The 23,677-nt window shown below is 39.5% G+C and overlaps 1 protein-coding gene across 1 annotated transcript in view; it reads left to right on the top strand.

Annotated features, from left to right (window-relative positions):
* The first annotated feature begins 1,800 nt into the window (after positions 1-1,800).
* LOC125916981 (sushi, von Willebrand factor type A, EGF and pentraxin domain-containing protein 1) overlaps positions 1,801-23,677 on the top strand; it is a 97,364-nt gene continuing 75,487 nt past the window's right edge. The window contains exons 1-9 of the mRNA XM_049623242.1: positions 1,801-2,063; positions 3,048-3,179; positions 4,270-4,464; positions 8,010-8,131; positions 10,025-10,133; positions 14,155-14,319; positions 14,880-15,113; positions 17,001-17,162; positions 18,612-18,773. Of these exons, the coding sequence (XP_049479199.1) occupies positions 2,000-2,063; positions 3,048-3,179; positions 4,270-4,464; positions 8,010-8,131; positions 10,025-10,133; positions 14,155-14,319; positions 14,880-15,113; positions 17,001-17,162; positions 18,612-18,773 (1,345 nt within the window). The 5' untranslated portion in view covers positions 1,801-1,999. The remainder of the gene's footprint in view (positions 2,064-3,047; positions 3,180-4,269; positions 4,465-8,009; positions 8,132-10,024; positions 10,134-14,154; positions 14,320-14,879; positions 15,114-17,000; positions 17,163-18,611; positions 18,774-23,677) is intronic.

The following is a 23,677-nucleotide window of genomic DNA, read 5'->3' on the forward strand; positions in this document are numbered from 1 at the left end:
CGCTTGCTGTCAGAACACAGTCCGTCCGGCCCCTCCGCTTTTGCCAGCCAGACTCGGGGGCTCCGCTTGGCCGGTGGGCCCCCCCCTCTGCCCCGGCTCCCTCCCGCCAGTCCATGGAGCGCGCACCGCCTCGCCGCCCTTCCTACCCTCTTCCGTGGGCCTCTCGTCTGCACTTGGCTCCGGAGACTCCGTTCTGCTAATCCTCTGGCGGTTTTCTGGGTTCTTTAGGCAGGTGTGGGTGGAATCTAAGTGATCAGTAGGATGCGCGGTGAGCCCAGCGTCCTCCTACGCCGCCATCTTCCGGAACCTCTGCTCACCTCATATATTTTAATCTGTTTGTTTAAAATTTCAACACAACAAGTTCATTTTATGCTAAGAATTTTACATAACTTCCTGAAATAACTAATGTATAATCAGACTGGCTCCTGACCCTAGAAATGATAGGTTTTGGTAGAAGTGCATAGAAAGAGACTCAAGTGAAAATCCGTCTAATTCATTTCAGAGTGCTTAGGTATTTTAAATGCTTTCTCACTTGTTTTAAGCATGAACTTGGCCAGTCATATGTAAAAGATGCTGGATTCATTTTTTGTGGTGCTATGATCTTAAACATGGCATTGTGGTTCAAGCATTTGCCAAGTTTCAATGTTTCGCCATGAAGAGTCAGCACAGTGAAATGTAAAATATGTACTCAAGCGTCTGACTAGACACTAGCTCAGTTTTCATAAGTGTGAAAGAGAGAGGTGACCTGGGAAAGACGAGGAAGCGGGAGAAGGTGAGAGAAAGGGAGACGAGGAGAGAGGGAGGGAAGAGAGAGAGAGAAAGATAAGAGACAGAGAAAATATTCTAAAGCCTGCATTTTCTTGTTTCCTCAGATGACAGGGTGTGGGTGTCTTATTGATAAATGAGAGGAGGCAGGAGTGCTTTGGCTTAGCTTTCCAGGGAATACTGCCTCACTTGCTTTGAAATAGGCTTTCTCTCTCTCCTTTGGACACCACGCCTCCGCTGGTACCTCCCATTCTTTTGACAGTAATTGACTGAGTCTTAGCACCCTCTCGTACCTGCAGTTCGACTTTAAAATATTCGTCTAGAATCAGATAAGTGTAGAAAATCTTGGAAAGAACCGATTTGCAATGTCTTTGGGAAAATAGTAAATACCACCAGATTCTTCAGTTTAACTGTAAATTGACTCGATTGAGTCACTCTTCAAGCGCACAGACCTCCACTGAGCATTTTTTTCACTTTTTTCTTTGTTCAGCAAGTTTTTCTGAGCCTGTGTGACAGGCCAGGTGCTATGCTATGCAGTGGAAACCTAACTGTGAGCAAAGGGAGTCTTCGTCACTGGTCCCCAGAGTTTATGGTCTAGAAAAGGAGCCAAACCAAAGGTGCTAGACCAATGAAATGACAAGCATGAGGAAAAGAGAAAATGGAATTTATTCATAAGACGTAGTGTAAAACAGAAATCTCTACATTCTCACAGATACAGCTCATTTAATTTCCGAGTGTGTGTTTTCATAGATCATGTAAAGAAACACCCTGGTCTGGATGCCTGCGGTTGCAATTTTCTAGCTTAGTGACCTCAGATGAGTCCCTTTATTTTGCGTACTCTGAGATTTGGTCATTTCACTCCTCCCACTTCTCTGGGAAGGTTCTCTTCACTTCCTGGCCACATCCAGAATTGCCTTTGATACCACTGTGCATAGGGTGATTTTAGACACCTTTCTAGACACATTTCTTCTTCAACAGGCAGAGGGAAGTATAGCAAGAACCAGCTCTCTCTCCTGCCTTGAGACGAGGGATAACCAACTCTCATTGTCAAAGGAGCTCCAGGGCCAGCCTTGTGCTCACAAGGTCAAGGCTCTCTGCCAGCACAAGCAGACTTCAGTTCTCTTACGCAAACCTCCTCGTCATTTTTGAATATCAGTTGTGACTTCTTTGTCTGCTTTCCTGTCTTTTAGACGTGGAACCGCCTAGCATAGACCGGTGCAGATCCCCACCTCCGATGCAGGTCTCGGAGAAGGAGCATGCTGCAACCTGGGATGAGCCTCAGTTCTCAGACAACTCAGGTGCGAGCCCAGGGATTTTGTGGTCAGCATGGTAACACTGAATTATGTTTCCTTTTTAAAAGCTTTTTTAAAACGTTTATTTTTGAGCGAAAGTGAGAGAGAGGGTGGGGGAGGGACAGGGAGCGAGGGGGCCAGAGGATCCAAAGCGGGCTCTATGCTGACAGCTCTGTGCTCCATCTGGGTCTTGAACTCCTGAACCATGAGATCATGATCTGAGCTAAAGTTGGACGCTTAAGCACCTGAGACCCGCAGGCACCCCTTAAAAGCTTTTGAAAGGATAAAAGAAATGAAAAGCAAATTGCATCTTGTCTAAGTGGTATGAATAATCACATAAGGTAATATGTTTTAATCTAGGGTAATTACATGTCATTTAATATTATTAATCTTACCCATTCTTTACGTTCCCTGCCTTCATTCAGTATTTAGCGGACATTTATTAAACCTGTACTAGGAGGACTTGAAGATTTCTATAAATTCACTGAATCTCTAAGCTTATATTATGCCTGAAGGCATAAACTATGCATTTTATTCGTATCTTTAGTACGGTTTATGTATTCATGCTCATTTCTTAAACATACGCCCCCGAAATGATCAAAGTTCATAGGACAGCAGAAAAAAAAAAAAAAAAGAGCAAACACAACTGAATTTCATGTTAGAGGTTTCACTAACGCCCAGTAAATAATAATAAAAAATTCAAATTACATAGATGGCTTAATTAAGTTTCTCCAGGGTCCCAACAGACTGACCCATTCGAGGAAAATCACCGATTCAGCAAGAATGCCTTAATCTAACGAACCTTTTGAGTCTGCTACTTCTGCGTTATAGCGTAACATCGTTTGTTTCTCACTAGTGGCCAAATCAACATAAGTTGCGTGCCCATCTGGTTTGCATAAATAGAAAATGAAAATTCAAATCAAAAAAAGTAAGAAGTAAAGTGACCGCAGACCAGTCACCCCACAACTAGATCCCTTCTTTCCCTTCTAGGGGCTGTATTGATCATCACCAGAAGCCATACACCAGGAGACCTTTTCCCTCATGGGGAGACTGTAGTGCAATATACAGCCACGGACCCCTCGGGCAATAACAGAACATGTGACATCCACGTTGTCATAAAAGGTATTCTCTTCGTAAGCCTCGAAAAATCTGGTTGACCTTTGTTACGTTTAATTGCTATGTTTTGTGGCAGAAAATAGGCTGTGTGAAGCAGATTTGTAAATTTAGAATACTGACAGATTTTATTTACGTTTCCGATTATTATTGCTTCACCTGACGATAGGTAGAAATATTTTCTTCCAGGGTAGTCTTTTTCAGTTTATTTTTTTTTAACCTTTATTTCTTTATTTTGAGAGAAACGGAGACAGTGTGAGTGGGGGAGGGGCAGAGAGCGAGGGAGAGAGAGAGAGAGAAAGGGAGAAAGAATCCCAAGCAGGCTTGGTGTTGCCATCGCAGAGCCCAACGCAGGGCTCGAAGTCACGGAACCATGAGATCATGACCCGAGCTGAAACCAAGAGGTGCACGCTTAACCGACTGAGCCACCCAGGCACCTCTTCCAAGGTAGTCTTTAATTAACGTTTCGTTAACATTTGCCCTAAAGGTACAAAATATTATGGTCACAATTCTACTTCAAATAACTGAGGAGACAGGTTCTGAAGATGTACTTGCTACGTAATGTTATCTACTTTTCTCTCTTATTAAAGGAACGCCACAAACAGCAACCCCAACTCAGAAATAACTTTTAGCATTTCATAAAATTTGCACAGCCTCTAATTCTTTTTTTTTTAATATTTTTTTAACGTTTATTTATTTTTGAGACAGAGACAGAGCATGAACAGGGGAGGGTCAGAGAGAGAGGGAGACACAGAATCTGAAACAGGCTCCAGGCTCTGAGCTGTCAGCACAGAGCCCGACGCGGGGCTTGAACTCACGGACCGTGAGATCATGACCTGAGCCGAAGTCGGATGCTTAACCGACCAAGCCACCCAGGCGCCCCTGCACAGCCTCTAATTCTGATTCCACATAGGTACAGCTTTTCAACTGTGTCCACCTCGGAACCAAAAAGTGTCCGTTGTCACAAGGATTTATGGTAAAAGTTTTTCTAGGAAGAGTGGTGGAAAGGGAATTCTTTTCAAACATCACCTTAAACTCATGGAATTTAATTTATATTGTTTATACCACTGTATATAAATAGTGTAATTTTTTTATACAGGTTCTCCCTGTGAAGTTCCATTCACACCAATAAATGGGGATTTTATATGCACTAAAGATAGTGCTGGAGTTAACTGCACATTAAGTTGCTTGGAAGGCTATGATTTCACAGAAGGGTCTACTGAGAATTATTACTGTGCTTATGAAGATGGCATATGGAGGCCGCCATATTCCACTGAATGGCCAGACTGTGCTAGTAAGTTTTCATTTTTTTTTCTGGATTCCTTTCATATATGTGAGTATGTGTTTGGGTGTGTGTACATTTTTTTAATGTTTATTTATTTTGAGAGAGAAAGAAAGAGGCAGAGAGAGAGGGAGACAGAGAATCCCAAGCAGGCTCCGCACTGTCAGCACAGAGCCTGACACAGGGTTCCATCTCACGAACTGTAAGATCATGACCTGAACCGAAATCATGAGTTGAACACGTAACCAAATGCACCTAGACACTTAACCAGGCACCCCTGGGTGTGTGTGCATTTCTGACCATTAAAGAGGAAAACTGCCTTACAATAGGGGTTAGGAAAAAATGGTGCCATGAATTTGAAATGTCTGTGGATAAGAGAAATGTTCATCCCTTGATTTAACATGTTAGCCCCCCCCAGAGACTGGTTATTGGTTGAATTGCTACAGGACAAGATTCAGTTTAAAGCAAAACCATCTTGGCCCTCTTATTGTTATTTATCAGAAATACCTGAAGAGACTTACTGTTCTTGATCTATAAACTTGAACTTAAAGTATAACCTTATAGTCTGCAGAAGAGCTTATATTTAAAGTAAGGTCCCACCAAAAATGAAGCGACAGAAAGAGAAGTCAAGGAATCGATCCCATTTACAGCTGCACAAAAAACCATAAAATACCTAGGAATAAATCTAACCAAAGAGGTGAAAAGTCTGTACACTGAAAACTAGAGAAAGCTTATGAAAGAAATTGAAGAAGATACAAAAAAAATGGAGAAAGATTCCATGCTCCTGGATAGGAAGAACAAATATTGTTAAAATGTCAATACTACCCAAAGCAATCTACATATTCAATGCAATCCCTATCAAAATAACACCAGTGTTCTTCACAGAGCTAGAACAAATAATCCAAAAATTTGTATGGAACCAGAAAAGACCCCGAATAGCCAAAGCAATCTTGAAAAAGAAAACCAAAGCAGGAGGCATCACAATCCCAGACTTCAAGCTCTACTACAAAGCTGTAATCATCAATACAGTATGGTACTGCCACAAGAACAGACACTCAGATCAATGGAACAGAATAGAGAACCCAGAAATGGACCCACAAACGTATGGGCAACTAATCTTTGACAAAGCGGGAAAGAATATCCAATGGAATAAAGACAGTCTCTTCAGCAAGTGGTGCTGGGAAAACTGGACAGCGACATGCAGAAGAATGAACCTGGGCCACTTTCTTACACCATACACAAAAATAAACTCAAAGTGGATGAAAGACCTCAATGTAAGACAGGAAGCCATCAAAATCCTCGAGGAGAAAGCAGACAAAAACCTCTTTGATTTTGGCCGTAGCAACTTCTTACTCAACACGTCTCCAGAGGCAAGGGAAACAAAAACAAAAATGAACTACTGGGACCTCATCAAAATAAAAAGCTTCTGCACGGCAAAGGAAACAATCAGCAAAACGAAAAGGCAACTGACAGAATGGGAGAAGATATTTGCAAATGACATATCAGATAAAGGGTAAGTATCCAAAATCTATAAAGAACTTATCAAACTCAACACCCAGAAAACAATCCAGTGAAGAAATGGGCAAAAGACATGACTAGACACTTCTCCAAAGAAGATATCCAGATGGCCAACCGACACATGAAAAAATGCTCAACATCACTCATCATCAGGGAAATACAAATCAAAACCACAATGAGATGCCACCTTACACCTGTCAGAATGGCTAACATTAACAACTCAGGCAACAACAGATGTTGGCAAGGATGCGGAGAAAGAGGATCTCTTTTGCATCGTTGGTAGGAATGCAAGCTGGTGCAGCCACTCTGGAGAACAGTGTGGGGGTTCCTCAAAAAACTGAAAATAGAACTACCCTGCGACCCAGCAATTGCACTACTAGGCATTTATCCAAGGGATACAGGTGTGCTGTTTCGAAGGGACACCTGCACCCCCATGTTTATAGCAGCACTATCAACAATAGCCAAAGTATGGAAAGAGCCCAAATGTCCATGGATGAATGAATGAATAAAGAAGATGTGGTATACACACACACACACACACACACACACACACACACACACACAATATGGAGTATTACTCGGCAATCAAAAAGAATGAAATCTTGCCATTTGCAACTACGTGGATGGAACTGGAGGGTATTATGCTAAGTGAAATTAGTCAGAGAAAGACAAAAATCATGATTTCACTCCTATGAGGACTTTAAGAGACAAAACAGATGAACATAAGGGAAGCGAAGCAAAAATAATATAAAAACAGGGAGGGGAACAAAACATAAGAGACTCTTAAATATGGAGAACAAACAGAGGGTTACTGGAGAGGTTGTGGGAGGGGGGATGGGCTAAATGGGTAAGGGGCACTAAGGAATCTACTCTTGAAATCGTTGTTGCACTATATGCTAACTAATTTGGATGTAAATTTAAAAACATAAAAAATAAAACAAGTTAAAAAAATAAAGTAAGATCCAACATGTGTGATAGAATGAAAGATCAGTCACATTCTCTTTAGATCTGATTTAGACTTAGAGCTATTCTATAATCTTAAATGTGTGTATTGGTATAAAAATAACCAATATCTTTGTCTAGTGTAAATATTCTTTGGAATTAATAGTTGATCCAGTACCATAGATGGAGTTTAAATGCCAGTGTCTTGGAGAAAGTGTAAAGCCCGCTTACTTGAGCTATTTTTCTCCCCAAATGAGGAAAGTAATTAGAAGCAGTATCATTCACCTCTATCACAGATTTAGACAGTAGGGTTTAAAATTTTTTTTTTAACGTTTATTTATTTTTGAGACAGAGAGAGACAGAGCATGAACAGGGGAGGGTCAGAGAGAGAGGAAGACACAGAATCTGAAACAGGTTCCAGGCTCTGAGCGGTCAGCACAGAGCCCGACGTGGGGCTCGAACTCACGGACCCTGAGATCATGACCTGAGCCGAAGTCGGACGCTTAACCGACCAAGCCACCCAGGTGCCCCTAGACAGTAGGATTTTAATGCTGATACTATTAGGAGGCGTTGTCTCTGAATATTTGGAGACATCTTGCTAAGTCTAACCCTGCAAGCTTTTGATCCAAGGAGAAATTCTCTGTGGAAATTATACTTTCAAGGAATATGATTGCACATAATATTTAGAAAAATTTCAGTGTCTATTGGTTAAAAGTGTAATATAAACATATATGATACAAATTTATATAAACATAAAAGATATCTTCGACCCAGGCAGGATTTTTCAGAAATTCCCAGAAATATAATTTAAAAATTTTTATGTCTCTTTTTCCCTTAAATACTCATTTTCTTAACGTGGTTGTAAGCTAAAGAATAATTTATCAAAGCAAACTCATCACTGGGTAATTCGGTACAGTGCTGCTTGGCTCGTGGTTTATAATGCCTAGAAACTTTTCCTAACTGTCATCTCCTGTTTTTGTAACGATCCCACAAATTGTTTTAGAATTAAAATACTAAGTTACCATTACTCCAAAGACAATTAAGTCTTTGGGTTGGAACACCAGCTAAGTGAAACTGTTTTCTCTAACATTTTCCAGTAAAACGTTTTGCAAATCATGGGTTCAAGTCCTTTGAGATGCTGTACAAAGCAACTCGTTGTGATGATACAGATCTGTTGAAGAAGTTTTCTGAAGCATTTGAGATTACCCTGGGGAAAATGGTATGTCAGTAGTATTGTCTGTCATATTTTAAAAGGATACCGTTGAGCGTTTTCGTCGCGTCTCAGGGTAACCTGCCACTGGAATTCCTTGTCCTGATGATTTCCCTCCTCTATGTAATCCAGACTTTTCCCTCATATTTGGAATTTGTCATAGGTTTTGGACGTCTGGAATGAATTATAAGTGAATCTTTATTAAAACATTTTGAACTTTTTAAAACATTCTGAGTCAGAAAGCCAGAGAAGCGTGGGGTCCATGTGGTTTGAAAATGTCTGCTTTGTTATTTAAAGTATGACAAAAATGCCATTGTAGGCTGTATTTATTTTAGGATGGGATAATTGAACACTGAAAGGGCTTTCTTTTTCATGCATTTTTGTTGAGGATTCTTTCAATGTTTACAGGAAAGCAAAACAATGTATTTAACTTGTGTTGAGCATCTCAAAGGCAGGAAACGTGTTCTGTACGTATTTGAATCCCTAATGGAGTAGGCAGCTTAGATTTGGGATAGATTCTAAGAGTGGAATTGGTGGTAGTAGATTTGATGTGCAGTGTGAGAGAAAGAGGGGAGTAAAGGAGGCAGAGTGCCCAGGAACACGGACGCACGAATGGGTATACATGGCTGGAAGTATGTCAGAGGACCTTTTCTGATGTCTCTTATTTTCTCAGTGAACAACGATGTAGAATGATCAGCTGAGAGAATAAGGATGGGAAGGAGTTGTTGAGGTTTGGAAAGAGAGGTGATGGTACCAAATAATTTTCTAGAAAGGCACAAATGAATGTGCTAAAGAAAGGTGCTAGGATTGGCCAGAAGCAGGTGTGTGTTTTCTTTCAAGCTGTAATCAACCATGTGGGTGGGTGCATGTGTGGACAAAGCAGAGCAATCAGTTTAGGGTTAAGGGTTCTGCAGACAAACAAGTGAAGAAGGGTGCGTGTGAGAGAGTAATTCAGGAATAATTCATAATAAGGAGGTGAAGAGACATCAGGCTGAGAGACGGTGAAGAGATGGAGGGGTCAATGGATTATAAATCTGATGAAGTCAAAGAATTCCAAGAGGAGGAGAGGGTGCAGTTACCGGGCATGATGAGGTCTGAGGGTATGGCTATGAGAGCAGGTGACAAAGTAAGGCTGGAAGACATGAGGAGAAAGAGAAAAAGGAAGTGGGAAGCCAAGGTGAAGGAAGGATTAGCTGGATGGATACAGAAATCCCCAACAATTATAGCAGGGAGAGTTACTGGATGTTCTTAGAAGGAGGGGGTGATGCAGAATGGGGAAAAGCTGTTGGTAGCGGCCACATGGAGAGGCCATCTACTATACCACGAGCTTCAGGACTGTGAGGCTCTAAGGAGGGGTGAGGGAGCATGATCTGGAAACAGCAGGGAAGAGTGAGGAAGATACTTCCTCCACCTCTATGCCCACAGTTTGAGGAAGCTAGAAAGTGAGATGCCGTTGAGAGCAAAGGTAAAAGGAACAGAAAGAAAGGAGATGAAAAAAATAATAGGAGATTCGCTGATTACTGGCTGTGAGTTCCAAAGGGCAGAGGAAGGTTCTGAGGACTTGGAGATGGGTGGGAGATAAAGTCAGAGGAAAGGGATCTAAAGAGCCATATGGGGTAAAAGATCAGAGACAAGAGATATGCCAGGAGTTCTGGGCTTCTGGGGATCAGTGATATAAACAGAGACAAAAAGGCATGAAAATAATTGTGGTGATTCACAGACACGGGAGGCTGTAAGGGGCGGGGCCTGGAGGAGGACCAGGAGTCTGTCCAGGAACATGCAGGGCTCTAGCCCTCTCCTCTCTCCTGTGGATAGAATTGTGAAGGTCAGGGGAAAGAAGGGCTTATCCAAAGCACACAGAGATATGATTTACATTTTATACTTTTCATTATTTATTTGCAGGTCCCATCATTTTGTAGTGATGCTGATGACATTGACTGCAGATTGGAGGACCTGACCAAGAAATATTGCCTTGAATATAATTATGACTATGAAAATGGCTTTGCAATTGGTAATTATATTATGTAGTGTCAGTGGTTTGCAAGACTGATCTGCAAAATAAACTAATTCCAGGAGAGTGGGGCAAATTAGAAAAATTAACTTCTTTTAAGCCACAAAACTCTTGAAGTGATAAAAAGAAGAATAAGTCACATTATGATTGTGATAGTTTAATATTTATATGATAGGATAGTACTAAAGCAGTTTTTATATGGCATTCAATTAAAATTGCAATTAGGCCGTGAATTTAAAACAGTTACACATGTAAAATGCTCCGATTCCTCACCAAGAATATGTTAAGACTCAATCTGTTCAGGTCGGATATACCTTCTGGTTGAATTTTGATATTTTCTGCATGGCATCTCTAAACATTTTTATTAAGGTCATTCCTAAGTCTGGTGTGTGATTTTTTGCTGGCGTATCTGACCATTTTGCTTACCGCCTTAATATTCCTGGGAGATTTTAGTAGTCACTCTTGGGTCTTTCATTAGCAAAATCATCAACCTTTCCAGTAATTATATTTCTGATTTTTATCGCATTGTTATAAAACTGCCGAACACTTCCAGAATACTGTTTTTAAAAATAATAGTGATAACAAAATAGTGTCATGGTTAAGCACCATGGACTCTAACACCAACTTCTTACATCCAAATTCTGGCTCTCCCACCTGCTAGCTTGTGGTCTTGAGCAAATTTGTACTCTGTGCCTTACTTAGTCTTCTCACCTATAAAATAGGTATATAAGAATTCTAAACTCATAGGGCCATTCTCAGGATAAATTGAGTAAACACAGGTACAAATAAAGTCCTTAGAAGGTTATCTGAGACAATATTAGTTGACATTACAGCAGACATCCTTTTTGTTTCTCGCACTAATCACATGTATTGTATTTTTAGTGACTTAGCATGAAGAGTGATGTTGACCTTTGCTTTATACTTTTTCAATTTTAGAAATATTATTTTGCATATATGTTTATTGCAAAAATTTGAAAACTGACAAAACCCAAAGAATGAAATAAAGATAATCCACATAAATAATCCTGTAAATAATTCCATTAATGTACTAATATATGTATATATGATATACTAATGTATATGTATACACACATATAACTGTACATGTATGTGTGTATATGTGCCCATATTATTTTATTAACCTGAATTTTTAGTTAACATTTTATTGAGGACATTTTTCCTTTATTAAATATTATACTTCAATTTCAGGGGCCACATATTATTATTTAATCAATCAATTGCTGTAACTTAGGTAAACAACTTCCGGTTGGTAGACTTTGGGTTTCTCTCCATTTGAACTATTATATAAAACTTCTCAGCGAAAATTTCGGACATTAAAGTTTTAGGTAGAAAAACATGAAGTGGCATTGGTAGTGGCATGACTAGAGTAACAGGCCTCTTCTGCCACACGTGACCCAGGTTTCCCCTCCCACGTTACTGAGGTAGATTATTGAGGGTTTAGGGATACACACAGAGAGAATCACTTGCCGTCAGAAGACTTTGAGATAGGCAATGTTTGTCATCCAATAAGGATCAAAATAACAGTTGTCTAGATTCAGACATGGACAGATGGTACCACTGATCCTAAGAGATAAGCCTTCATCCTTGAATGCCTTTACAATGGAGAGTCCCAAGATTAGCATAGTATTTATTTAAAAAAAAAAACATTGTGATTTTTAAAGAGAGAGAGAAAAGAGCATGAGTGGGGAAGGGACAGAGAGAGGGAGACACAGAATCTTAAGCAGCTCCAGGCTCTGAGCGGTCAGCACAGAGACCCACACGGGGCTCAAACTCACAGGCCGCGAGATCATGACCTGAGCTGAAGTCAGACGCTTAACCAACTGAGCCACCCAGGTGCCCCAAGATTAGCATAATTTTTCTAACAACTTGATGAGTCATAATGTATGAAAAATATACTATATATGTATAAATTTTATATATATATATAAACTTTATATATATATATATATACTTTATATATATATATATATATATATATGTATGTATAAATGGTTTGACCTCATGATAGTCTTATAATTCAAATGAAAACTAAAATGAGATGCCATTTTCAACCTGTCAGATTAACAAATTCAAATAAGAATTGTAACGCCCAAACTTGGCAAGGGTATAAGGAAAAAAAAAGCATACTCACATATTGAACACAGAGGAGAAATTGGAGGACAATGGACAATATGTGTCAAAAGGATTAAAAACACTCAAGCCTGAAATTCTCCTTCTAAGAATATTCCTCAAGGTAAAAATCATGCCAATGTGCAAAGATACACTCCATTTCATAAATTCTAAGGTGTACATTTTTCATCTGAACATCTCTGAAATTGGAATATGTCTTCTCAATAATGGTGCTTACACTGTATGAAATCCTATATGCACAAGGATGTTCAAAATTTTAAAATAACCTAAAAGTCTGAAAACAGAAACCTGGTTATTTTTTGGTATATAGACATAGAAGAGAATATTATGAAAACATTTGACACAGAAATGCCGTAATATACCATTGATAAAATTAGAAAAAGATTACTAAATAATATACATATAGTATAATCTTTTATGTTTATATCTATTCCACTGTCACACGTATCTGTATGCATAAATGTGTATGTGTGGGTTTATATATCCATAGAAGAAAATCTTGCCTAAAATGCTATAGTTGTTACTTCTATGTGGTGGAATTATAGATAATTTACACATTTTTTTTTTTTGGTCTTACTCATCTGTTTTCCTATAATGCCTACCTAATACTTGTGGGAAAAACACTTAAGTGAAAAACAAAATTATTCACCAAATTATTTATCGTAGGCAATTTTAATAGCCCAAAACAAGTTAAACAAAAAAAATTTTTAAGCAGCTTATTTTATTTAAAAATCTATTTTAAATTTTATTTAAAATTTTTAAACAGCCTACTTAGGTGGACAGGCCTGTATAAATATAATTTGATATTTATAATTTTTTAATATTTATTTATTTTTGAGAGAGAGACAGAGCATGAGTGGGGGAGAGCAGAGAGAGAGAGAGGGACACACAGACTGCGAAGCAGGTTCCAGGCTCCGAGCTGTCAGCACGGAGCCCGATGTGGGGCTCGAACTCACAAGCTGTGAGATCATGACCTGAGCCGAAGTCGGACGCCCAACCGACTGAGCCACCCAGGCACCCCAATATAATTTGGTATTTAAAGCACATAAGTAAGCAACAACAATATACTCAGGCCAATATTCGCATCATTTACTGGGGTTTTAGAGTGAGTCAAATACTGAGCTAGATGGTTTATGTATATTGTCTCAGTTATCCCCCAGACCTGTGCGGTACGAATAGTGACCTCAATTTATAAAAGGAGAAAGTGTGGTTCAGAGAGATGAAAGTAATTTGATGAGGACTGTACACCCTCACATCATGCATTCAGAAGCTACAATCTGAATCCATGCAGGGAATCTAAAGATCTCAAGTCTCCATGTCACATCCTCCAGCGTGGTTACATCACGTTTAACTTACATGCTATCTTCAGAAACTGACCCCACTCTAAAGTATGATGCAGCTATCTTGAATAATCCCCACAAAAGGAAACCTGCTCATGTGCATTAAGTTCGTAAAGCTGATATTAACGTTTTTTAAAAGAATGGAACAAACCCTGAAGGGAAATGGGAATTTATTAAAATTCTGCACCCACATCCTATTTACCTCTAAAGCTGAAGTAATTAACTATTAGCTCAAAGATAGAATGGCTTACAGGCATAGGTAGCTCCACTGAGACTTTTCTTTCTTCTTTTTGGTGTAATTCTTTGGTAATCTAAATTTAAAGTGATGTGCCTAAAAATTATAAAATTATAGATGAAAACTATGAGGTTCTAGAAGAAACCTGTATTCAGTTCATTATGGACATCATTCAGTTCATTATGGACAATTTAAGAAATAATCAAGGGCGATCTGACTTGTGGCTTAACATTAAAATCTAAATGCTGCTAAAGAGGCAACTGTAGAATCTTGTTTCTCTGCCCCAACTGTCTAGGGCCTGGTGGCTGGGGCGCGGCTAATAGGTTGGATTACTCTTATGATGATTTCTTGGACTCCGTGCAAGAAACACCCTCAGGTGCCAGCAAAGCCAGATCTTCACGAATGAAAAGAAGCGCCCCGTTATCTAACCACAAAATTAAGTTAATTTTTAACATCACAGGTAAGGATAGACTGTCTATTTGAAAAAACAATAGTGTGGGGAAGTCTTAAAACCTATTTCAAGTGTGGAAACCTTGAAAATAGGTGTGGAAACCTATTTTGCAAATTTTCCATGTCTTATCATTCTTAGGAAATAATCCTGGAATCCAAAACTAGGGACAGCACAGTCCCCTAAGTTTTGTCATTCTTTTCAATTTAATATCACAGATACATTTTATGATTCTCGCAGCAACAAGTAGCCTTCTTTGTATTCATTTTGACATGACACACTGAGGCATGTTTTTAAAAAGCAAGAGCTTGCAGAAATTTAACATGCTACATGGGAGAACTTCATAAAAACAATCTAGATCCAGCATATAATAGAAGGATTTAAACAAATTGCATTGTTCCTAATATTGTCCACGTACTAGTTGTTCAGTAAGTAGTGATTGAGTTTGAGTTTATCTTTCCTGGAAGATTGTAAATATGCCATTTCTTCTTGCTGAAGAACTAACTACAAACAGTTTCCTGAAACACCGTGTGTGCCGTGTTATGTTTTATTTCATCTTGTTTTTATCTCAGCTAGTGTGCCATTACCCAGTGAAAGAAATGATACCCTTGAACTGGAAAATCAGCAACGACTCATTATGACTTTGGAAACCATTACAAATCAACTGAAAAGGATCCTCAATGAGGAGCCCATGTATTCCTTTCAGCTTGAAACTGACATGCTTGTAGCCGAGAGCAATTCGTTGGAGACTGAAAAGGCTTTCCTTTTCTGCAGACCAGGCTCAGTGCTGAGAGGGCGGATGTGTGGTAAGACTTTTCCCTGCAATACAAAATACCTGGTGCATAGTGGGTCAGATGAGATGCACAGAGCTGTTTTACAACTATACAGGGATACTGAAATGAAACATTTCACTGTTGCTGTGTGGTCCTTACTACTATTCTGTCTGAGGAGTCTAAGTAACCACTGTTGTTCAGGACAAAAAAACTATTTCACGTATGGGACTCAGATCCTTAGAGTTCACAGCTTTCAACAACATCTCCAGTAATAATAATAACAAATATTTTTGGACCATTTCCATAGGCTGGCTGAGCACCTCTCATGTTTAATTCTGTTTACCAATTCTGCGAAGTGCTATTATTATTAAGCACATTTTACGGATGGCAAAACTGAAGCCAGAAAGAAAGGCTAGGCACTTAGTACGTCTTACCCCTTAAGACAGTAAGTGGTGTAGCTAAGATTCCCACCCAGGTAGCCAATGCCAAGTTCACGTGGCATAGAATCAGCCATTTTAAAGTGTACAAGTTCATTGGTGTTTAGTACATTCATGATGTTGTTCAGCCATCACTGCTACCAAAATATTTTCATCACCTCCAAAGAAGATCTCATAACCATTAAGTAGCCATTCCCCATTCTCCTTACCCCCAGCCCCTTAATTTCTAACCCCGACTGCCACAGTCTGGATCAATTCCAGCTTGTTTCCCGTATAAGCCGATTGTTTATAGATACTGGAAACTCCTCTAACCAGGTTCTGTACACTCAACTGGACCAAATGACATGAGTCTGGTGCCAGTCTCTCTGTAGGCATGGGATCTTGCCTCCTGGATGGAAAACCTTCCTCAGCAGTTTTTATTGCTTTTCCCAGAGCTCAGTTGGGTGATCAATTCAGCCCAGCAAAAGCACACTAAAGCGGTCATTCTGAGCCTGCTCTTGTTTCCTCCCTACCTTGTGAATAAAAATTAGAAATCACCTTGACCAGTGTTCTGCATTTCTCAGTGTGGTCTTGAGACGGCCTGTAGCAGCAGCATCTGAAGTGCTTATCAAAATGCATCTTGACTCAGGTCCTGTCCCAGAACTAATACATCTGACACTTTGGGGGCAGAGCCTCGGACACTGAATTTTTAGTGAGTTCCCAGGTAATTCTTATAGACTTTAACATCAGAATCCTCTAGGTGCTAGTTTCAAATATCCTCTCTGTGCAAATACTAAGTTTGCAAGCAGCCTTTCAGTGGGCTTAACATTCCACTGTGGTCTCAGAAATCCTGAGTCACGTCATGTCCGCCAAGTAGTAGACCAGATCTCCAAGGAAGGAAGGTCCTGACATTGGCCTGTTTCCTGGGAACCCTTGAGTCTGAGGATGCCTCGGACTTGCCTTCAGTGGACAGTAATTCCTGTAGGCAGAGACAGGGGTCTGCTTAACTCATCTCTTTTACTCTCACAGCCTTTTCCTGGTTTTGTTTCTAGAAATGATGCTGCAATGGACAAGCAGTCCATTTCATAAGGGAGCCATTCAGAGCAACAGCTAAGGAACTGTTTTTCAGATCTTGAAGCCTCAAATTAACCTAAATGTGCATTGTTTTATCCTTTTCTTTCAGCAGCCTTTTCTTTGTTAGCTCTGTGTTTCCCGGGATGATCTTCTTTAATCCACACTTTAAAGCCCCTATCTTGGAAGCCTGAAGCTTGGGCAGTAAGAATTTGCATTTTCTTAAACAAAAAAGAATCTACTCTTGGTTTCTAGAAATACATTTCTGGAAGGTTTATCTTGTGAGTAAACCTCTGACAATAAGATTTAACACATAAACAGTAGTACTTGGAAGCGTGCTTAATTATTTTCGTGCCTTAGGGAAAAAGAACCCAAATATGTTCCATTTCTCTAGTTTACTGTATTCAGTGTTTCCTGTTCGTTTTCTTTTCAGTCAATTGCCCTTTGGGAACCTATTATTCCCTGAAGCATTCTGTCTGTGAAAGCTGCTTCACGGGATCCTATCAAGATGAAGAAGGGCAACTTGAGTGCAAACTCTGTCCAGCAGGGACTTACACTGAATATCCCCATTCTAGAAGCAGCTCAGAATGCAAAGGTAATGGCTTAGTGCACATTTTGACCAGAAGCCTGAATTTGATCTCCAGTTATGAAGTCTCAATGGCAGATAGGATTATTTTTGTCTTTTGATTTTCAATCTTTATCTTAATGTTTCCCTCACTTTAAAGAAGTCTGTTTTTTCCCCTTTGGAACATTTTATTGCTCTAAGTCAAATTCCACTGTCAATAATTCGAATCCACATTTATCAAATAACTCAGATTTTTTTTAGTGAATCTCACATTAATTGGTGGCAAGGACTTCCATAACACTTAGCAATCATATTAGAATGATACTTGATATGAGATCAACTCTCCATTTACTTGGAAATTAATGACTATAGGTACAGATGCATGTATTCTTTCTGGTAAAGTATCTCAAGATTTTATAAAAACATTTTATTGTGATTCTCAATAAACATTCCTGATGGGAATGTTCTCTTTCATGGTTAAAGTTACAATAAGCTACACCTAGAAGAAGGAATTTCAGACCTGCACCCCTCACTGTTGTTGCAAATGCAGATGTGGTTGCTGAATGACAAATATAAACGTGAGAGTTGCGCTAGGTGATTAGAAGTGCTAAAAACATTAGCAGTGCTGGAAATGAGCATCATTTGGAGGACGAAGGCAGAAGGAATGGATGGTGTACTTGGGGGTTGAGGATTCTGGCCCTACCACAAAGCCACTGCTTTGAATCTTAGAAAGTTGCTTAATCTCTCTGGGCTTCATGCTAAGACTACTTTTATTCTCTGCTCTGCCAGCCCTCAGATGGGGTCTGTAGGTAGGAGGGCAGAAGAGGGCCAGTTCTCAGAGCCATGAAGTTACCACTGTAATTATGAGGTTCTAGCCCAATTCGAGGTTTTGTTTTCTGTCACTCCAGAAATAGTGTACAAGCTGAGAACTTATACAAGGCCAAGTCCCCCTGTGTACACCTTGTTCTTATGACAGTACCTTTCTGAGATAGGATTTCTAACTTCACTCAAAAACCATTTATTGGCAGGGGCCTGGGTGGCTCGGTTGGTTAAGTGTCCGACTTCGGCTCAGGTCATGATCTCATGGCTTGTGAGTTCAACCCCTGCATCGGGATCTGTGCTGACAGCTCAGAGCCTGGAGCCTGCTTCGGATTCTGTGTCCCCCTCTCTCTCTGCCCCTCTCCCATTTGTGCTCGGTCTCTCTCTCTCTCTCTCTCAAAAATAAATAAACTTTAAAAATTTAAAAATAAACAATTATTGGCACTTTCTAGGTGGCTATGCTAGGCAATAACGAAAGTAACTAGAAATCAGTCTAAAACTTACAGAGAAGCACGGGGCAGTCTAAAATACAGTCTATATGTAGTTCTTTGTGTCCCTCATTGTATCCTGAATAAATTAAAAGGCAGAAAACCGTACCCTACCAAGTGCTAGTTTTGTATAGCTTAATTGTTCCTAACCATATTACGTTTTTCTCTTCAGCTCAGTGCAAACAAGGCACTTACTCATCAAATGGCCTTGAGACGTGTGAATCGTGTCCACTGGGCAGCTACCAGCCAGCATTTGGTTCCCGGAGCTGCCTCTCGTGTCCAGAAAACACTTCAACTGTGAAAAGAGGAGCCGTGGACATATCTGCTTGTGGAGGTAATCGAAACCTTAGAAGTTGTTATTTCTTTACACCTGATACAGGTTCTATACCTGGAGGAGTGGAATGTTTTCAGCAAAACCGTTATGTCTACTGCATGCAAAGAAAGTAAATGACTGTCTCTTCATGGAGAGTTTCCTTTCATTCAGCCAGTCAACACTTAAGTCTAAACACCAGCAACACAAACACCGTGCTCGTGCCTTTAGGATCCCAAAAAAAGGTGCAAGACTTGGTCTCAGGATTCAGTATTAATAAACATGTGCCTCCATGATAGGGTAGAAATATATCTCATCTAGGAACTTAGTTTCCTCCTTTATGAAGTGAGGTCCTGTCTCATGTTCCTTGAAACTCTAAAAAGACATTCAATGAATTATGACATTTCATTTCCTATAGTTTGAAGGTTTTTGTGAGCAGTTATCCACTCTGGCTGTACTTTGGAATCATCTGCACATTTACATCAACATTTTAAAAATACTGAAGCCCTATCTCCTCTCCAATATTCTGATTTAACTTGTCTGGTGTTCTTTTTAAGTTCTATACCCTTCCCCAAGTGATTCACAAGTTACAGGGGGGCACCTGGGTGGCTCAGTCAGTTGAGCTTCTGACTTTGGCTCAGATCATGATCTCGCATTCGTGGGTTCAAACCCCGCATCAGGCTCTGTGCTGACAGCTCAGAGCCTGAGCCACCTTTGGATTCTTGTCTCCCTCTCTCTCTGCCCCTCCCCTGCTTGCACTCTGTCCTTGTCTCTTAAAAAAATAAAATAAAACATTAAAAAAAAAAAGTAACAGGAAAAGTTGAGTATGACTAATTTTGGGTCTCACATGTCAGCATGGAGGGCTTCAAAATGAAGATTGCAGGGCCCCACCCTTAGAGTTTTTAAGTCAGCAGGTCTGGTGTGGGGCCTGAAAATTTACATTTCTAACTAGTTCATTAGTGATGCTCCTTCTACTTGGTCCAGGGACCAAATGTTGAGAGCCACTGGTTTGTTTGTTTGTTTGTTTGTTTGTTTTTCAGTTTATTTATTTATTTTGAGAGAGACACAGCATGAGCAGGGGAGGAGCAGAGAGAGAGGGAGAAAGAGAATCCCATGCAGGGCTCAAACTCATGAACATTGAGATCATAGCCTGAGCTAAAACCAAGAGTCGGTTGCTTAACCAACTGAGCCACCCAGGTGCCCCAAGAGCCACTGGTTTAAACAGAAATAAAAAGATTAGGGCTCCGGTTTTCAAATATTTCTAACATCCCCACCATGTACAGTTTTCCAATACAGCATAAAGACTAGAAGATACAAACAAAACTGAAAAATGAAAACTTAAAATGGCCATGACCCTAAGGCTAAGAGCCCTGCTGCCAGGAACTCCCAACTCCATGCATGTACTTTGCAAAGTCAATGAAACTTGTTTAAAAATAAAAAGTCGCTGGCCTACCTCTGCTGCATCACTGGGAACAGAAAAAGCATGCTGGTTGAAACATGGCTTTTTAAAAATTGTGGATCCTCCACTTTCTCTACACCCTTATTTAAAAACCTAAGGTCTACGGCCATCTGAAAATTTAAAAACTGCTCCCTTAGTAAATAATACACATCTGTATCCAATTAGGAACAAATTTTTGGACAACAGCTGTATAGGACATTTTCCTTTGGTGCTGGGACATTCCTTTGTAATGTCCAGCATTACATCTTAGGATCTGCAGTCCTCATAAGACGGTGCTGCAGGGAGAAAACCAGGAAGCATGCCATAATTACAGGTTTTCTATACTGTGCCAGTTTCGCCAGTTTAAATCGTCTCAGTCAGGTGGGATCACAGTACATAGAAAAGTCTGTTAGAACTTTGGAACTGGGCAAGCAGCGTTCATCAACCTGATATTTCACTGAAGAGAAGAGAATTTAACGGGGACCTAATTGAAACTCATACACCATGTCTGTTACATCACACCAGCTTTGAGGATTCTTTTTTTTATTAAAAAGCAAATCAGGGGGTGCCTGGGTGGCTTGGTCGGTTAAGCAACCGACTTCGGCTCAGGTCATGATCTCACGGTCTGTGAGTTCGAGCCCCTCGTCGGGCTCTGTACTGATAGCTCAGAGCCTGGAGCCTGTTTCAGATTCTGTGTCTCCCTCTCTCTCTGCCCCTCCCCTGTTCATGCTCTGTCTCTCTCTCTGTCTCAAAAATAAATAAATGTTAAAAAAAATTTTTAAAAAAAGCAAATCAGGCTTCACATTATGGTTGAAATAGATCTACTAAGGACTTTTTTTTTTTTTTTTGGTCAATATACAAATGAGTTTTGGAAGAAAGTCTACAGTAAAAAATTCTCTTTTTCTCCCTCACTCCCTCCAACCACAAAAGTAACTAGGATCTTTACAGTGAAACAAATTCATATCTGACGATTTTTCCTTTTAGCTTCCCAAATAAGCCTTGAGGTTTGTCTAATACCAAATTATTGCAATAAAGTGATTATAATTCCCAGAAAGTCTCTAATTAAACTTCTGGTAACTGCCATATTTCTCCTAATATTCCCAGCATAAGTTTTAACCACATTCTGTTCGTCATAAGTGAGTTAGGCAGAGCTGAACTCAACATTCTTCTGTGGTGTTAAATAAATACCGTTTTACTTTAAACTTAACATGTGTATGATTTCTAAAACAGTCTCATATATATTTGTCTTAGTTTTAAGCTCCTTCCTTCCTCCCTTCCTTATTTTTATCGTTCTATAGTGATTTATTTTTAGGTATATGTTTATGGTTTACCTACTCTTTTACTAAAGTATTACTTTTTGCATTCTTTAGCATGTTGAATTTAAAGTTATTTTTAAGTATATTACTATATTAAAGTAATATATATTTCATGCATTTCATGTTTTATCACCACTTAGAATATTAAATATCCTTAGGTCGGTGGCTACAAACTGAAGCGTCTGAAATTTTTAATTTTTTAAAAATGACTTTCAGGGGTGCCTGGGTGGCTCAGTCAGTTAAGCATCCAACTCTTGGGTTTCGGCTCAGGTCATGGTCTCATGGTTTGCGGGTTCGAGCCCCACATCAGACTCTGTGCTGGCAGCATGGAGTCTGGCTCAAGCTCTCTCTCTTACACACAAAATAAATAAACTTTAAAAAATAAAAATTAAAAAATTAAAAATTACTTAGACTTTTATCAGAAGAATAAGTCCCACAAATGATTTTTTTTGGTGATGGTGTTGTTTACATATGGTCCTATAGGAAAAGGAAAGATTACTGCTGAACCAGGATGATATTTCTTACCCCGGCCCCATAGAATGAAGTTAGAAGGAAGCTTAGGATAAGAGTCTCTGACCCCTGAATTTGTTTTAGGAAAGCCATTTATTTTATTTCATATTTTTTTAAGTTTATTTATTTTGAGAGAGACAGAGTGAGAGCGCGTGCGCTCACATACAAGTGGGAGAGGGGCAGAGAGAGAGAGAGAAAGAGATAGAATCCCAAGCAGGCTCTTTGCTACAGGCCTGCAGTGGGCTTGATCCCATGAACCAAGAGATCATGACCTGAGCTGACTAAGAGCCTGCCTGACCTCAAGCTCAACTGACTGAGCCACCCAGGCGCCCCAGGAAAACCATTTAAAATGCAAAATTCACTTGGATCCAGGGCTGTCTGTGTTATCCTTAACACCATCAGGGAACAGACATGTGGGATTATATTTTTCAGGTCACTTCAATGCACTATTTTTAATTCTATTTTAATATCACTTTTGGCATACTTAGATTTCTCTCTGTCTCCAATAGAAGAGGTTAAAAGGATCTTGTCCCATTTTTCTTGACTCAGAAACCACAGCTGCTTTGACCAAGATTCAAAATGAAACTTTTTCCCCTTTCTTCTTACAAAATTAGACCATGAGGAACTGCCTGTGTATAGGCGCATGTGTGTATATTTAATACTGTATTGTATACTACATATAACGCTATTGTTATGTATGTTATGTTTACATTTACATATGCTATATGTGTATATGTATACTTACAACATATATATATGTATATTTACTATATGTATCAATAATATATTAAGTACTGACTGTCCACTCCTGGAAAGTATATTTCTGATGACAACTGTCTCCCTTTGGAATATAATTTAAGCTCATTTTCACATGAAAATTCACATTTTCTGTGCCAAAAAGCAAAGTATAGGGGCACCTGGGTGACTCGGTTGGTTAAGCATCTCATTCTTGGTTTCAGCTCAGGTCATGATCTTGCCGTTTTGTCAGTTCAAGCCCCATGTCAGGCTCTGCGCTGGCAACACAGAGCCTGCTTGGGGTTCTGCCTCTCCTCTCTCTGCCACTCCCCCATTTGCACTTTCTCACTGTCTCTCAAATAAGTCAATAAACGTTAAAAAAAAAGCCAAATATAAACATCACTGTTTTGAAAAGCCAACTGACTTGCTGATTTTTAATCTTAAGATTTTATTATTATTGCATATGAGTATAATTTTTGGCATGCTGTCAGTTTCTAGGGGTGTAGTCTTTTTTTCTTTTGAAGGTAAGGTGCTGAAAAAAATGTATGTGCAAAACAGTTTAATTCATCACAGCATCTTGGTTTCACTGACAGAATTTATATTTTTACCTTATCATACACACTCCTATATCCTCTGAAGCAGAGTTTTATACCTTTATTGGTGGAAGATCCATGCCTCCAATTAACTACTGTGATTAGCTGTTTGGAGGTACCTTTTCCAAATAGATGATAATTTTTTTGGAAACTTGACATTCAGAAAACCCATTTTAAACTCAGCAACTTTATAATATGTTTGTGCAAAGCCCTGTCTAGAACTCTGAGATCTAGCAACAAAGAATAGATTAATTTATTCTTGGTGAGCAAAGGTATTTATAGTTTGAAGTTTTAATATACAAATGTTTTTGTTATAACAAGTATCTTGTTTCACTA

This window comes from Panthera uncia, unplaced genomic scaffold, assembly GCF_023721935.1.
Source record: "Panthera uncia isolate 11264 unplaced genomic scaffold, Puncia_PCG_1.0 HiC_scaffold_1375, whole genome shotgun sequence".
Taxonomy (NCBI): Eukaryota; Metazoa; Chordata; class Mammalia; order Carnivora; family Felidae; genus Panthera; species Panthera uncia.